At 37.3% G+C, this 17,287-nt stretch overlaps 1 protein-coding gene and 2 long non-coding RNA genes across 3 annotated transcripts; 1 reads left to right on the forward strand and 2 right to left on the reverse strand.

The window, feature by feature from the left end:
* The first annotated feature begins 61 nt into the window (after positions 1-61).
* Positions 62-6,300, forward strand: LOC127866760 (uncharacterized). Its single transcript, XR_008043089.1, has 4 exons — positions 62-678; positions 1,252-1,363; positions 4,026-4,106; positions 5,650-6,300. It is a non-coding gene; the product is annotated as an uncharacterized LOC127866760 (long non-coding RNA).
* Positions 6,301-7,486: 1,186 nt separating this feature from the next.
* LOC127866763 (uncharacterized) lies at positions 7,487-10,658 on the reverse strand. The gene is made up of 2 exons (XR_008043093.1): positions 10,170-10,658; positions 7,487-8,521 (listed from the first exon to the last, which is right to left on the reverse strand). It is a non-coding gene; the product is annotated as an uncharacterized LOC127866763 (long non-coding RNA).
* A 1,625-nt stretch (positions 10,659-12,283) lies between these two features.
* Positions 12,284-14,238, reverse strand: LOC127866744 (uncharacterized). The gene is made up of 2 exons (XM_052407519.1): positions 14,158-14,238; positions 12,284-13,978 (listed from the first exon to the last, which is right to left on the reverse strand). Exon 2 carries the CDS (start codon positions 13,964-13,966, stop codon positions 12,548-12,550), a length of 1,419 nt encoding a protein of 472 aa, XP_052263479.1. The 5' UTR covers positions 13,967-13,978; positions 14,158-14,238; the 3' UTR covers positions 12,284-12,547.
* Positions 14,239-17,287: the final 3,049 nt, after the last annotated feature.

Genomic DNA, 17,287 nt, shown 5'->3' on the forward strand with positions numbered 1-17,287 from the left:
TTTATCGCTTTAATACAGCTTACAAAAGTATGGAAAGCCAAAGGGGACCCCCGCTAAAAAACATAAACTTATATAGCAAATATCGGGATTGTCATTTTTCGCGGAACTTTCACTTTCCGCGAAAAACCAATGCCAGCATGGCCATAAAACACTACATACAAATCGAAATCTAAAAAGCGCGGAACTTTCATATATTTTCCGTCGGAGCAATTATTTTTCAACCCTGTAGAAAAAGCGGGCTCAATTAATCGCGCGGAACGTTATTTATCTACTCTGTACAAATAGTAGTGTTTAAAATCGCGCGGAGATTGTAGAATGCTATTTTAAGAAGTCTATTAAAGAGAGAAAATCCAGTAAATACCAGATCCAAAAAGCGCGGAACACAAATATCGTCCGCGAAAATTAAGCATTGAATTACTGTACAAATCTCGGGTTGTTAGGTGTTAGAATCCCTAGTTACCCGAAAAATTTGATTGGATCCGATACTTAGAAATAACCAATCAGATACTTTGTAACAAATGCAACACAATCAGTGCGTTCAGTAAGTATAACGTTTCAAGATGGCGGAGCGAATTGCATGGTTATTGTTTCTACTCGATGGATTCGCAGATAATTCGGAAATAGATCAGATTGGGATCAATAACTGTATTGCATACGATCATTTACATGTATTACCAGGTTTGTATTTGTACTTTTTTAATATTGTGTACAACTATCCGATAATATGCTTAATGTTGACAATTGTTAATTAAATGAGCCGCGTTCTGAGAAAACTGGGCTTAATGCATGTGCGTAAAGTGTCATCGCAGATTAGCCTGTGCAGTCCGCACATGCTAATCAGGGATTATACTTTCCGCTTTTATGGTATTTTTAATTTCAAGGAAGTCCCTCCTTACCGAAAATGAAGTTTATGCGGAAAGTGTCGTCCCTGATTAGCCTGTGCGGACTGCACAGGCTTACGCTAATCTGGGATGACACTTTACGCACATGCACTAAGCCCAGTTTTCTCCGAATGCGACTGAAATAATAACTTATTGTAATGTAATGTACTTGTGTCTTGTATTCAGTTGAACGTCAATATATTAATACATTTATTTTTGTTTTCAACCTATTAATTAAAATAAGGTATTGTTTTTAATCCGTTTTTAGTTTCGTTATAGCTGACCTAGATTTAAACATTTCGTCATAAATTAATAAATAAAATTATTAATAAATTTATGTTTTAATATAATTTATATATAAATTTTGTAGGTGTGTGTTGCCAGTAATGGTTGAAGATATGCCAAACAAATTGTGCCTCTCTATACAGACAGATTTCAGGTCTCAATTTCGACTTCAAAGGTCAACATATCACTGATATCAGGTTTGTCAGCTATTGGTTTGTATTATTCTTATCCACATTGCAGCAAGAATAACTGGATAACTTAACTTTTCAATAGCTATTACATGTAGATCTAATTTAAATTAATCATGTTTCTAAATCATCCACTAAATGCGGCTAATTCTCCACTTGTTGGAAGTTTTTTGTGATAAAAACTTGGAGTAGATTTATTTTACTCCCAAATACCTTTAAGAAAGCCCAACAGCTGTAGAGTGATGGAAAATCTACTTCTTTAAAGTATTTATAAGTGAATAGACCCTTTTCACAATAAGCCAATATAGCAGGTAGTCAAATGATTGCAGAATTCCAGAATGAGGCTGAACGTTTAGAGATTTCTAATAGTGCATCGCAATATCGCTCTGCTTTCGATCATTCAGCTAGATCTACTTAATGATATTGCCAACACAAGTTGACTTCATCAGATATAGCCATTAATTACTTAATATATACTTTCCATTTTAAGTGCCAATATATGAAATACATTTTCTTGATTAAAGTACTTGTTTGTATTCTTGTTTGTATTCTTTTTTTTTGCACAAACTCTGACACTCCAAGTATGGCTTTCAATTCTTAGTGTGTGTAAATTGACAGTCTTAAACTTATTGGATTATCTGACACTCTTTGTTTTCCCATTATTTGGGCGATTAATCAATTATTTTATTTATTGATAGATCTTGCGTTTAAATTCCCCTGTATTCAGCACAAACCCATAACCTCTTTATGATCAGATACTGTGCAGACAAATACTAAATAACAACGTGATGTCATAAACCACATTTTGTAGATATCTGGTCATCTGGTCATTTAACACAATTAATGACACCTCCATGTGACCATGGCGTCTCATGGTTGTAGCATTGCGTAGCTGTTTCTTGGAATAATTTAACGCCAAATACTCAATTGTTGCTTTTACTGAACATAAAAGATATTGTCAACATTGAAAGTCATCTGTCCAAAAAGATTGTCAGAAACTAAATACTGTATACATATTAGCCAGTTTTATCATAATTATAAAGTGCTTTATACCTATATATTTTTAATATTTCAAAAATTTAATGCTAAACATTTGTGTCATTTTCTTCTATTTGATAGGACTTTGTCTGATGCTTGATTCAACTCTTACACGTTCTATAATTCATGAAATTGTACACATCCTACCTTTGAAAATTGTAGTCTTACAATACTTAGTATTGTATACTGCTAATTTATGACTTCGATTTGTGCAATAATCGATGTTTAGTCTTCAGACCACATTTACTCTGATGCTTATGGGTAACTGGAAATTGTATGCCCCTGGAAGGGTGGCATATAGCAGTTGAACTGTCCGTCAGTCAGGATGTCAGTCTGTCCGTCTGTCCGAAAAAAAATTAACGTTGGCCATTACTTTTGCAACATTGAAGATAGCAACTTGATATTTGGCATGCATGTGTATCTCATGAAGCTGCACATTTTGAGTGGTGGAAGTTCAAGGTCAAGGTCGTCCTTCAAGGTCAAAGGTTAAAAAAATATATGTAGAATTAAAAGCGGCGCAGTAGTGGGCATTGTGTTTCTGATGAACACATCTATTGTTATATATAAAGATTAAATATAATTCATTAATATACACTAATAGTACATAACTTATGTCCTTGAATCATTATTTAGGTGTTATAATTTTTATATTTGAATTACTTATCAATTTTTTTACTTAACACAGCATGACATGTGATGGTTGTCTGTATTCATATGTTTGACTTAATTGTAACCAGTGTCAAGTGCGCATTATAATCTTGATATTCAACGCAATTTGCATAGCAAAAGAAAATGCAGTTCCACGTTCAGCCTTGTTCTGCAATTCAACGCGTCAGGTGATATGATTGATATCTATAAATAGTATCGGTGTTCATATTGTGAAACTGGTCTATTATTCGATACTGATTAATTTGATGAATCAAGTTAATTTTTGTTAAATACATCTGTTAAATATTTATGCCCCCCTCCGAAGAAGAGCAGGATTATTGTTTTGCACATGTCGGTCCGAATGTCCATATGTCTGTCCACCAGATGGTTTCCGGATGATAACCCAAGAACGATTTTGCCTAGGATCATGAAACTTCATAGGTACATTGATCATGACTCGAAGATGACCCCTATTGATTTTCAGGTCACAAGGTCAAGGTCACAGTGACCCTAAATAGTAAAATGGTTTCCCGATGATAACTCAAGAACGCTTATGCCTAGGATCATGAAACTTCATAGGTACATTGATCATGACTCGCAGATGACCCCTATTGATTTTGAGGTCACTAAGTCGAAGGTCAAGGTCACGGTGACCCAAAATAGTAAAATGGTTTCCGGATGATAACTCAAGAACTTATGCCTAGGATCATGAAACTTCATAGGTACATAGATAATGACTCGCAGATGACCCCTATTGACTTTCAGGTCACTAGGTCAAAGGTCAAGGTCACAGTGCCAAAAAACGTATTCACACAATGGCTGCCACAGCAATTGACAATCCATATGGGCGGCATGCATGTTTTACAAACAGCCCTTGTTTGAAATTTATTTTATGACATTAAAGTAATGTATAGGGAATTTAGTTACCTACACATTCTTTGAAAAGAAATTTGAATTGTAAATGTATACTTCATTTATTTTGTAGGAATTCTGTACAACTGTGGAACCATGTATGGTACGTGACCGCACAATGTTGGTTGGCAAAAGGATATTGGAATAAGCAAAGGTAAATTGTATGTGAAGGAGTCTTGACAATTGCAAATATAGTTAGTTTTTTTGTAAGGCTCGCAGAAAGTGACCCTAGCCTTCATATATAAATAAAAAGCTGAAAGAGTATTTATGAAAAATCGTGTAATCAAGTTTGCAATATGTTACATTTTATTTATAAGCTCATCTTTTTTTTTGAAAAAAAAAGAGATATTGTCATCATCTTGGCGTCTGCGTCGGCGTCCGGTTAAGTTTTGTGTTTAGGTCCACTTTTCTCATAAAGTATCAAGTATAAAACTTATTTACTTACTACCATGAGGGGACTGGGCAGGCAAAGTTAGATAACTCTGGCGTGCATTTTGACAGAATTATGTGCCCTTCTTATACTTAGAAAATTGAAAATTTGGTTAAGTTTTGTGTTTAGGTCCACTTTATTCCTACAGTATCAAAGCTATTGCTTTCATACTTGCAACACTTACTATCATAAAGGGACTGTGCAGACAAAGTTATGTAACTCTGACTGGCATTTTGAAAGTATTATGTGCCCTTTTTATTCTTAGAAAATTGAAAATTTTGTTAAGTTTTGTGTTTTCGTCCACTTTACTCCTAAAGTATCATAGATATTGCTTTCATACTGGGAACACTCGCAAATTATCATAAGGGGACAGTACAGGACAAGTTGAATAACTCTGGTTGTCATTTTGACAGAATTATGGTCCTTTTCTTACTTAGTAACTTTGAATATATGGTTAAATTTTGTGTTTTGATCTACTTTACTTCTCAAGTATCAAGGCTATTGCTTTCAAACTTCAAATACTGTCATGCTATCATAAGTTACTGTAGCTGGCAAGTTGAATTTTACCTTGACCTTTGAATGACCATGACTCTCAAGGTGAAATTATTAAATTTTGCTAAAATTTCCATAACTTCTTTACAAGCGTTACAAAGCAACTCTTATCTGACATACCACAATAGACTCCACCCAAACCATCCCCCACGCCCCCCCCAAAAAAAAGAAAAAAGTACTTTTTTTTCATTTTGAAAGATCATCTAATAAATGACCACACCCTCACACTATACCCCCTGCCCATTTTTTTTAAACATGGCTAAAAAACACAAATATTTATTTTTATCATTTTTTCATTTTTGGAAGATAGTGTAATAAATGACCACACCACCACACTATACACCCTTCTCCACCCCACCTCTCCCTCCTTTGTGATTGAAGTATTGAGATAGGTCCCTTCAACTTTAAAAAAAATAGATGAGAGGTCTGAACCTGCAGGGCGTGCTCTTGTTAACAATCAAATGAGACATAACTTAGAAGCTTCACTTCATTTACTTTGTCAGGCTGGCGTAGTGGATATGGTGTTCACCTAGTGATGGGAACATTTTGGGTTCAACCCTGTTTATTAGCGGTCTCTTTATCTTCATATATACAAAGTACTGATTACTCCCAGAAAACGGACTCTAGAATGTCTTAATAAGCATAAAGCTTTCAATGCAATCAAGCATAATTAATATGGCTAAACTCTAGCATGAATTTTACTTTTGTATTTCAGGGACTCAACATTACACAGTCATTTCAACATGTAGAGTCTTGTCAGCAATGATGGAGCAGTACTTCAGATTTCCAGAATCTCGTCATGAGCTGAAGATCATTGCCTATGAATTTCCTGAATGATGTAGAATGATTGGACTGTTGATGGAACCCACAGTGCATGTCCTGCTTCAACATCTGAGCATAGGTCCTTGTTTATCAGCAGTTTAGTTCTTCAAGCAGTCTGTGACAGTTACTTGAAATGTTTGGACATATGACCTGGATGGCCAAGTTCTGTGCATGATGCCCATTTAAATAGGAACGGCCCAGTGGCGCATTAAATGGACATTTTTCGAATGTTCTCAAGGATTCAGCTTACCGCCTGACAAGAAATCTTGCTTTTTGTTCAGTATCGAGGCCATGGACATTTGTATCATTTGCAAAAGATACTGCGATATTTGTGCCTTTGTTCATGCTTTATAGTTGATTAACAATTGGAAGCCATAACCTGTTTTTAAGATGGTGTTAGTGGGACAATGAATTTTGTAAAGATTTAAAGACTGGAAAAGATAATTAAAAGTCAAAAGAGTTCTGCTATTGTTAAGCATGCTTTATTGATTTGTAATGTTAGAAAGATAGCATTATTAACAGAATAAAATGTCCATAATTTGAATATTCTACTGTTTTCAGCAACATTTAATTTGATATAGTACAAAATGCTGCATCATGTTATATCATGATCTGTTTTGTGAACAATGACCTTTCAATGTATATTTAATAATTTGTCAATGGGTGTTACACGCATAAGCCCTACCATTAGCCCAAAAAGGAATTGCTTAGGAGTTTTGCCACCTTCTAGAGAAAAATACTTCTCAGAAACAATTGCATTTTGGAAAGTCTATGGCTAGTAAAATTTGGATTCCTTTTGGATACCCAAGGTTACCAATTTATGTTTAATAAATTTGCAATAAAAAGCTTTGACAGAACATAATGTCACAGAGTCGAACACGTGTATGGAATAAAGTGGAAGTTGATTAAATGAGTAATACACATTATATGCTTCTTTGATTAAAAGTTTGTGTTTTCACTAAAACTGCAAACATAGTAAGCTTTAAAGTATTGCAAAGACCTATCAATATTGATAGGTCTTTGAGTATTGCAACTAAATAAAATATTCAGATTTAAATTGTATTATTTGAATGCACTGTCTAATACATATGAGCCTCGCTCTGTGAAAAAGGGGTTTAATGCATGTGCACTCCAGATTAGCCTGGGCAGACCGCACAGGCTAATCAGGGAGGATACTAAACGCACATGCATAAAACCCCTATTTCACAGAGCAAGGCTCATATATGTTCAATAAACCAAAGATAATCAAAAACAAAATGAGACATTTAACCCTGTACCACTCAAAAACGCACTAAGACACATTCGAGAATAAATTTAATTTAAGACCTTTCTTACTATATTAAAGTTTTAAAGGCTTTGTTTCCAACCCATGGATACTGATGAGCAGCAAACAGCATAAAACCTGAACAGATTGTGAGTTACTTGCAGGCTGTTCTGGTTTTATGATGTTTGCATGTAGAAAATTTAAAATTTCCTCAGAGCAGGAAAAGGTTAATAATAACACAACAGCAATTATACTTAAGTTATTTTAAGACTTCATACTAATGCAAGTAACTTGCAACTGTCTAACCAAAATCGGAGATGGTGGAGGGCAAAATTAATGGCTGTGCACCTTGAATTATCTATTCATACTCATACAATATAATGTTGATCTACAGTATCTTGTACAGCATGCATCTAATACTACAGCCAAATTTGCTTACAAATAATATTACAAGAAACACAAGTCATTAAAGACTTAACTTTATTGCATCAACCATTTAGCAGGAATAAAATATAAAGAGAAAAATTATGGCAATTTTTTCATCTGAACATGCAAGTCTTCATATACAATCCCATTGCATATAAAAACGACAGTTTACTATTTTTCCGTTCTATATGTCAGCATAAAGACAAGATGGTATTCACTGTGCAATAAAACACAAGCAATCATATTAAAATTGCTTTTAATTATATGAACTGTACCTTCACTAACATTCAAGAATTTTAATATAAATACATGATGAAAGATGAGCTTTTTCTTGTCTTAAAATAACTTGATACTTTGCAATGACCAAACAATACAACTCAACATACAAATTATCCAACAAAATATATTTTAATGACACAATATTTTTATTCAACAATAGGAATAGCTTAAGGTTGTAACATATTACACTAAAGTCACAGTGTCAATCTAAGCAAAGAGTAGAATCATAAAGAGATGTCCACAACGGATGATGTGCAAGCTGGCTCTGACTCAGATTTCCACATCAGTTGATGTGCAAGCTGGTTATTACAAGGATGTGAACAACCGATGACGTGCAAGCTCTAAGACAGATATCCACAACAGAGATTGTCCTTGCTGGCTCTGACTAATGTCCACAAGTATATAACATGCAAGCTATCTCTGACTGATGTCCTAAACATATGACGTGCAAGCTGGCTCTAACACAGATGTCCACAACAGATTACGTGCAAGCTAGCACTTACACGGATGTCCACAACAGAGGATGTGTAAGCTGGCTCTAACACTGATGTCCAAAAGAGATGACGTGCAAGCTGGCTCTTACACGGATGTTCACAACAGATGACATGAAAGCTAGCACTAACACTGATGTCCACAATAGAGGACGTGCAAGCTGGCTCTAACACGGATGTCCACAACAGATGACATGCAAGCTGGCTCTTACTCGGTTGTCCACAACAGAGGTCAGATGGGCAAGCTGGCTCTGCCTCAGATATGTACACAGAAGATGATGTTCAAGTTGGGAACACTGCTACAGCTATAAAATACAAAAACCATGTTTCATACTATCATATTATTTTACTACATGTATTTCTTCCACAATACAGAACATTATACTCATTATTAGCATTCTGCTATTGCTATCTGAAGGTTTACCAGATGCTATGTGTGAAGATAGTTCATACCAGAAATTAGCCGAAAAACACTTTTTAGACATAATGTGCATTCTGCTTTAAGATATATAGCTCAGAATTCACTGGTTAAATCAAATTTTTTGGACTAAATTGGCGTGGCATGCAGACAAAATGTCGAGTTTTGAAACTGTGTCGTATCTGGTGTGAATCTTGAGTTATTTAATTTGGTCAGTATATCAGATGTGTGCACCTGTTATATGTTAACTGTAAGAGTTTAGAATGTCTTGACAGTCATTGTGTTTGTAATACATTGTGTTATCTTTCAGATTTGTGTGACAGTTAAATATAATAATCAATAATCTTGTTCTGCATGCCGGTCAAATTGTTCCGTGGTAAACACCTACCCATTGTGGTCAACTCGTACCTGTTTTTTAGTCAACTTGTACCTACCCAAACAATTTTTATTTTCCTCTTGATGTTTCAACTTAAATTATCTAAGCATTGCTCACGCAAGTTGTCTGCTGCAGATATGTATAAGCAGCGAAAGTGTTGATGAAAATTGACACTTGTGGTTGATGTCTTTCAAGAATTTTACAATTGTGACAAAATAAGACAAATGAAACAAGTTGAATAGTTTGAATGAAGAACGAGTTGACAACAAGAGCACCGCATAACGGATGCCACGCTCTGCTACAGGTGCTTGTCAGATTTATTTTTTTAGAGGTCACAATGACCTTGACCTAGTGACCCCAAAATGGGTGTGGCGTGTAGAACAAATCAACATGCATCTACATATGAAGTTTCAAAGTTGTAGGTGGAAGCACTTTATTTTAGAGCCAATGTTAAAGTTTTATAGTAGAGGTCACAGTGACCTTGACCTTTGACCTAATGACCCAAAAATGGGTGTGGCGTGTAGAACTCATCAAGGTGCATCTACATATGAAGTTTCAAAGTTGTAGGTGGAAGCACTTTGATTTTAGAGCCTATGTTAAAGTTTTATATTAGAGGTCACAGTGACTTTGACCTAGTGATCCAAAAATGGGTGTGGCGTGTAGAACTCATCAAGGTGCATCTACATATGAAATTTCAAAGTTGTAGGTGGAGCACTTTGATTTTAGAGCCAATGCTAAGGTTTTAGCACGACGCCTACGGCGGACGACGAGCTGGCTATGACAATACCTCGGGTTTTCTCCGAAAACGCCGAGCTAAAAATGGGTACGAGTTGACCAAGGTACGAGTTGCCTTTGGGATGAATTGCCTGTAAAGCCTTGTTCTTTTTCTTTTTAATTGAAGATGTATACGGCGCTGGACTAGAGCATACGACTGCCATAACAATAACTTGGCTCTCTACTAACTGAGCTTAAGGGAAGATGTTTCTTACACACAAACACTAGATATATTTCATTATTTGCCGACATATGATTATGACGTGTTTTTGCGGGTGTTTATGTTTAATCAGAGACGTTTGCATATAGACAAACCGTGAAAACAACACTCGATACTCTTGAGCTGTTTTAATTGCATTAAAATTCATGTATGTTAAATACTAACCTCATTGCTAATGTCATCAAAATTGATCACGCTTTCGCCCTTAAAATTTTTTGTGTTAATGTGAAACAGTCATCATGATGACTGCATGAATGCTGGATAAGACGCGAGTTTTGATAGGTTCTTTCTAGGTGTCGGAACCAATCAAATTTTATCGCGTAACCACATAGCAACCCGAATTTCGTGCAGTAATTCAATGCTATTGAAAATCGCGCGGAGTAATGAATCTTCCGCGCGATTTTTCATTAGCAACCCGCAATTTACATAGCAACCCGAGATTTGTACAGTAATTCAATGCTTAATTTTCGCGGAAGATATTTGTGTTCCGCGCTTTGTGGATAAGGTCCGCGCGATTTTATACACTACTTTTTGTACAGAGTAGATAATATTTAGGTTCCGCGCGATTATTTGAGCCCGCATTCTCTCCAGGGTTGAAAGAGAATTGTTCCGACGGAAAATATATGAAAGTTTCGCGCTTTTTAGATTTCGATTTGTATGTAGTATTTTATGGCTATGCTGGCCTTGGTTTTTCGCGGAAAGTGAGAGTTCCGCGAAAAATGAAAATCCCGATATTTACTATATAAGTATATGTATTTTAGCGGGGGTCCCCTTTGGCTTTCCATACAAAAGAAACCAAAAGTACACGATTAAAATTTAAAAAATGTTGGACCACGAAATCTTGACTGCTGTTTTGATTCAATTCATTAACAAATGTTTGAAATTATTTGTTGGTACTAATTTGTGTTATAATCACACACACCAAGCTTTGTAATAATGTTGTTTACAAACTTAGTGCGGCGTCTTTCTGACGATGATCTGAACGGAGAAAAATATAATGCCAAGTCTATAAGGCCTTTTATTGAACTCATTTTTGGTATGTGAGTCTACCCGCATGACCTAAAGATGAATTGTAATTTGCGTTCTGGTTCATTGCTTTTGCGAAGTTATTAATTGGCGTTGAACCTTTTCTCGTTAACAACAGTTTTCCGGAGTTTTTACGCAACGCTTTCAGATATTGAGCTGGTTTTGGTATGTGAGGTTATCTACATGACTTACAGATGAAGTGTGAGTTTTGTACTAGGACATTGATTGTTTGCGAAGTTGTGGGGTTTGGACTTTGACATTTTCTTTTTTCCGGACGTCGTTGTCACGCCACGCTTTCAGATATGAAGCTGATTTTTGGTAGGTGAGCCTACCTAAATTACCTACAGATGAGTTGTGAGTTTCGTTCCTGTCTAGGGATTTGGGGCGAAGTTATTGGACTTGGACTTCGAAATTTTCCGTTTCCCAGAGTTTTTTTTTTATGCTTTGTGCTTTTGGCTAATTTTTGGTATGGGGGTCTACCTACATCGGCCGTTTAAAGGCGCTTATTCCAGCGTTGTTAATGTTTGTGCGTTTGTTATGTACGTGCTTGTCTTGTCTAATGGATCTATCTTTTGTCTCATTGTTTGGGAATTGGTTTTTTGAGATAAATAAAGGGCCGCGTGATGCAAACATGTCTCTGCCCTGCTGGTGCAGCTGAAGGTTGAATGTATATTTAAAACCATTTATAGAGGACATGCAAGCTGCTGATCATACTGCGGGGATGCGCATGGTGTTCTGTAGCTGCGCTGGCCGCATATGAAATAATTCCCATTTTTACTTGACGCGTATCATATAATACTAATATCTACGTATTAAAACTACCAACCAAAATGCATGTGGAGTTTTTCGGTTTAAAACTGACAATTATTATACAGTTATGTACAAGTTACTTGCAATAAAATGCAAATTTTCTGTTGGGATAACTGGTTTACAATTGCCTTTTTTATCATTTGAAGCTGTTTGCCTTACAACAATAATATATTGTTGTACTTTCGTGAAATTCTTAGAAGCCTTAAAAAGATGTTGAATTTATTTGCATTGACGTGTATCTGATATTAAGAAAGTGAAACAGTTAGTTTGCACATGTTTATAATGTCCTATATATGCTGATGCAGATTATTGTCCTCTTTGACAACTGCTGTTTTATGGGCTTCAAAAACTATTGGTTTCGACTGAAAACTGAACTTAAAATTAATTGCTAAACACTTTAACAATTAATATAAGGTTTGAGAGATAACATAAAACAAAAGAAAAATTGTTAAGTTAATTCATTTCGGCATTTGTTCACAAAACATATTTACAGTCATTTTTTTATCAGAAGCACTAACAACAACAGCTGTAAACAATAACAACATGTATATATACACAAAGATCAGCGAGTAAGAATAGATTTATATGAACACATAATTATATGACATAAAATGTACTGATAGCTGCTATTAATACAATTAATGGTATTGATTCACTACTACTAAATATGTTGAATCATCATTAAATTGTAAAAACGCAATCTGTTTTCATGATTCCATGGGCTCGGAGATGTCAACGTCTGTCTTGGTCACGTGTCTGTGTCCGCTACGTCCATTGCGGATTCTCTGCCAGGCGTAATCGTATCTCTTCTGCGCATTCTCGATCTCGTCACGCGTTTTAATCGTTTTTACGTCGGCCCGTCGAACGAATACATTGCAGTTCTTTTGAACCACCTTGTCGATCTGTGCTTTGATGTCTTTCTTTCCAATCAGCTGTTTTTCCCAGCTGACTTTACCAGAGAAGCCACGGCGGCTGAACTTGCTGAATACAACATATTTTCGCGACCGTTGTCTTATCTGAACGGCTACTTCGTATATGGCTGGGACTTTTGTTTTTCCTCCGAAAATCTGCTGAGTCCTGTATCCGCACCCCAGACCGCTTCGGCTGCATGAGATGGTGATTTTCTTATCTGGAGAAATGACGTGTTGCCACGTAGACCAGCTCAGATTTTTCAACATAAAGTTGCATTCCGGAACATTTTCACGACGCAGTCTAGGCATGAATGCGACGTGGTACTTTTTCAGAGCGGCGGTTGGCGGCTTTTTAGTCGGCGTCTTCACGCTCCGCCTGATTTTACCGATGAGTTTCGGCGATATAAGTTTCTTTGCTTTGATCGTTTTGGTGAGCTTGACTGCTTTAGGTTTGGAATTTTTCTTAGTGAGTTTCGGCGGCGCACTCACTGAAGATCCGGATGCAGTCCACGACGCCGGTGCTTTATCTCGGAGATTAACAAACATAGTGTCCATATCTTTGTGGATGGCACCGCGTTCTCTAACTTCTTTCTCGTAGGCATGGAACAGATCGTCTCCCTTCTCTCTGTAGCAGACGGTCATCAACATGTCGAATACATTTGTAAAGTCACTAAGCTTTAGATGCTGGCCGTCAGTTCGGCGCGCAATATCCGAGTAGAACTTATCAGATGTTGAATATGAGCCGCACTGAACAGCGTATATTCGAACTCCCATCTTCCCCAAGGCGTCAGCCTCCTTCCTCCAGTCAAGCTTCAATGTGTTCTGCTTGTAGGATGGCTCGTGTGGGTTACAGTCGCCAATCATGACCAGAGCCCGCTGTGTGCCGGGCGTCCAGGAGAGCTTGGTTCGAACCTCATGCAGCACGAGCTCGTAGCACTCGTCCGAGTCTCCGCCGCCCGTGGAGCCGACGGTCTTTGCGAAGTCAACCAGTTTAGGCAGGTCATTCGTGAGGTCCACGAACTTTGTGACGTACGAGGTGTGAGCGTCGCAATAATCTCCGTGCGCGAACAGACCGACTTTGATGCCCGGAATGTCCGTTTGGAGGCGCTGTACCATGTCAGACACGCGCCCCCTGACTTCTGCCAGACAACTGGACATGCTCCCGGTCGTGTCAAACGAGAAGACGATCTCCATATTTCCGTTTGGGAGCGCCATTCTGTTACGAATCTGAGAAGAAATTGTACATGTAATGAAAGCGTATGAATGAATGTTTGCATGTTTATACAGTACGTACGATATATTTATAAAATGTATGCAATATAAAAGCTATTATTAAAATGTTAGTTTTACTTAATGATCAAGTTATGTAGGTAATGTAGTAACTTGTGTTGATATATTTTTATTACCTTTTTCCTCTTTGAAAGGGAGACAACTCAGAAAAAGAACCGCTAAAAGTTTTCTTGCAGTTATCTCGATGCTTCGCCCTTACAATATTGATAGCAAATAAGCGAATCGCTGCGTTTATATAGTAAGCTAGATACAAAACCGACAAGTTAAGACTAGGTTTCAACATGTTAACGGAGCATGCGCTTTTCGTACATATCGTCATATAGGCTAATATAGCCTAGCTTTAAATAGAATATTACGTATTTGCTATTTTCAAATAGTACCTACAGTACTCTTAAATTGTTCATGATCTAAGCTTATAATATAAATTATGTTGATCGATGTTTAGACCAACCAATACGTCCGATTATTGCATGTATACAAATTATAAAAAATAAACATTTTAACGTGTATTTAATTATATGTGCATATATATGCATGGGGTTTAATAAAATAATTGAGAAACTTTGTACGATTAGTGTAGTTAGGATAGTGTTTAACCCATTCATGCCTAGCGTCCTGAAAAAAGGACATTGCAAACAGCGTAGACCCAGATGAGACGCCGCATGATGCGGCGTCTCATCTGGGTCTACGCTGTTTGCTTAAAGGAATTGTAGTAAGTAATATTCTCAATATAGAAATAAATATACTAGACATCCCTAATTTTGGAAATAAATTAATCCAATTTAGAAGGATGGGAGAGTCCACTGGGCATAAATGGGTTAACAATCGATAGCTGTACATTTAAGTGTTAATTTAATATTTAACTATTCTGCATGTGTGGTATAAATTCATATGCGATTTTTATCAATGAGATTATTGAATAAGAATTACTGATAAGTGAAATACACACAAAATGACGTCGTGGATACTTATTTAAAATGTGGCCATGAAAAATGTATTGCCTTAAGAGTGCCTTGAAGTAAACATGCTGGGTTTCGACACCTTTTGTTGTACGTATTCATATATAAATATATTAATTTGATTTGATAGTGTTATTTATTAATAGCATCTTAAGACACCCTAAGAAAGAAAACTAAAAATCAATTATGTTTTCATTATGGAACAAAATCAAATATAAACGGTGTTCATACTTTTATGCAATGTTATAAAAAGATATACTGCATGCGATGCATGACCATACAAGTTAATGCTTTTCTGAAATACACCTTTTGCCAGACGCGTATGTATGAACAGCCTATAATTCCCTCTTAAAGCATGCATGGAATGCACTATTTTTCTGAGAAAAAAAGCCACAAACAAACGTGAGGACCATCTTGGACGTAGATCGCTCACTTCAGCCATGTTTTAAATGTGGTTTAAACACGTGTGAGGCTGAGCGTTCTTCAACCGGTTTAAACCCCTATATAGTGCGTTGTATTGACCGTTCCAAGGCGGTGAAGCCAGCTTTATTCTACTATGTGTGTATGTTGTTTCGTATTGTGCCGTACTTTTTTGGCAATTGGCAACTTGACATAAATAAAGGACTACGAAATTGTGTATAATAAGAATGCAATACTGCTGCAGCAGCTGGAGTTTCACTTCACATTTCAGATGTTCCTATTATAAAGTACATTTTAACCACGTGAGGCCCAAAGTATAGTCAGTGTTTACCATGTGACGTCCAGAGAATGTTCAGTTTTGACCATGTGATGCATAGAGAATGGGAATGTGATGCATAGAGAATGGGAATGTGATGCATAGAGAATAGATGATGCGACGCCCAGAATATAGTGTCCGTCTTGTCCATGTGACGCCTCGAGTTGTCAGCTTTTTATCATGCGACGCCCAGAGTATGGTCAGTCGTGACCATGTGACACCAAGAGTATGGTCAGTTTTGACCATGTTATGCACATAGTATGGTCAGTCTTAACCATGTGATGCACAACGTCTGGTCAGCTTTGACCATGTGACGAACAATGTAGGGTTAGTCGTGACCATGTGACGCCTAGTGCATGGTCAATCTTGATAATTTGATGTCTAGTGTATGGTCAGTCTTGACCATGTGACGCCTAGTGTATGGTAGTCTTTACAGTGAGAATTTAGTGTATGGTCAGTCTTGACCATGTGACGCCCAGAGTATGGTCAGTTTTGACCATGTGACGCCTAGTGTATGGGCAGTCTTGACCATGTAACACCTAGTGTATGGGCAGTCTTGACCATGTGACGCCTAGTGTATAGGCAGTCTTGACCATCCAATGCACAGAGTATGGTCAGTTTTGACCATGTGACGCCTAGTGTATGGGCAGTCTTGACCATGTGATGCACAGAGTATGGTCAGTTTTGACCATGTGACGCCTTGTGTATGGTAAGTCTTGAAAACCCGACGCCTTGTGTATGATCAGTTTGTCAATTTGACGCCAGAGTATGGTCAGTCTTGACCATGTCACGCCAGGAGTATGTTCAGTTTTGACCATGTGACACCATGAGTATTGTCAGTCTTGACCATGTGACGCCAAGAGTATGGTAAGTCTTGACCATGTAACTCCAAGAGTATGGATAGTCTTGACCATGTGACGCCAAGAGTACGGTCAGTTTTGGCCATGAAACGCCAAGAGTATGGTAAGTCTTGACCATGTGACGCCAAGAGTATGGTAAGTCTTGACCATGTGACGCCAAGAGTATGGTAAGTCTTGACCATGTTACACCAAGAGTATGGTAAGTCTTGACGATGTGACACCCAGAGTACGGTCAGTTTTGACCATGAAACGCCAAGAGTATGGTAAGTCTTGACCATGTGACGCCAAGAGTATGGTAAGTCTTGACCATGTGACGCCAAGAGTATGGTAAGTCTTGACCATGTTACACCAAGAGTATGGTAAGTCTTGACGATGTGACACCCAGAGTACGGTCAGTTTTGACCATGAAACGCCAAGAGTATGGTAAGTCTTGACCATGTGACGCCAAGAGCATAGTAAGTCTTGACCATGTGACGCCAAGAGTACGGTCAGTTTTGACCACATGATGCCAAGAGTATGGTAAGTCTTGACCATGTGACGCCCAGAGTACGGTCAGTTTTGACCATGAAACGCCAAGAGTATGGTAAGTCTTGACCATGTGACGCCAAGAGTATGGTCAGTTTTGACCATGAAACGCCAAGAGTACGGTAAGTCTTGACCTTGTGACACCCATAGAATGGTCAGTCTTGAC

This window comes from Dreissena polymorpha, chromosome 2, assembly GCF_020536995.1.
Source record: "Dreissena polymorpha isolate Duluth1 chromosome 2, UMN_Dpol_1.0, whole genome shotgun sequence".
Classification (NCBI taxonomy): domain Eukaryota; kingdom Metazoa; phylum Mollusca; class Bivalvia; order Myida; family Dreissenidae; genus Dreissena; species Dreissena polymorpha.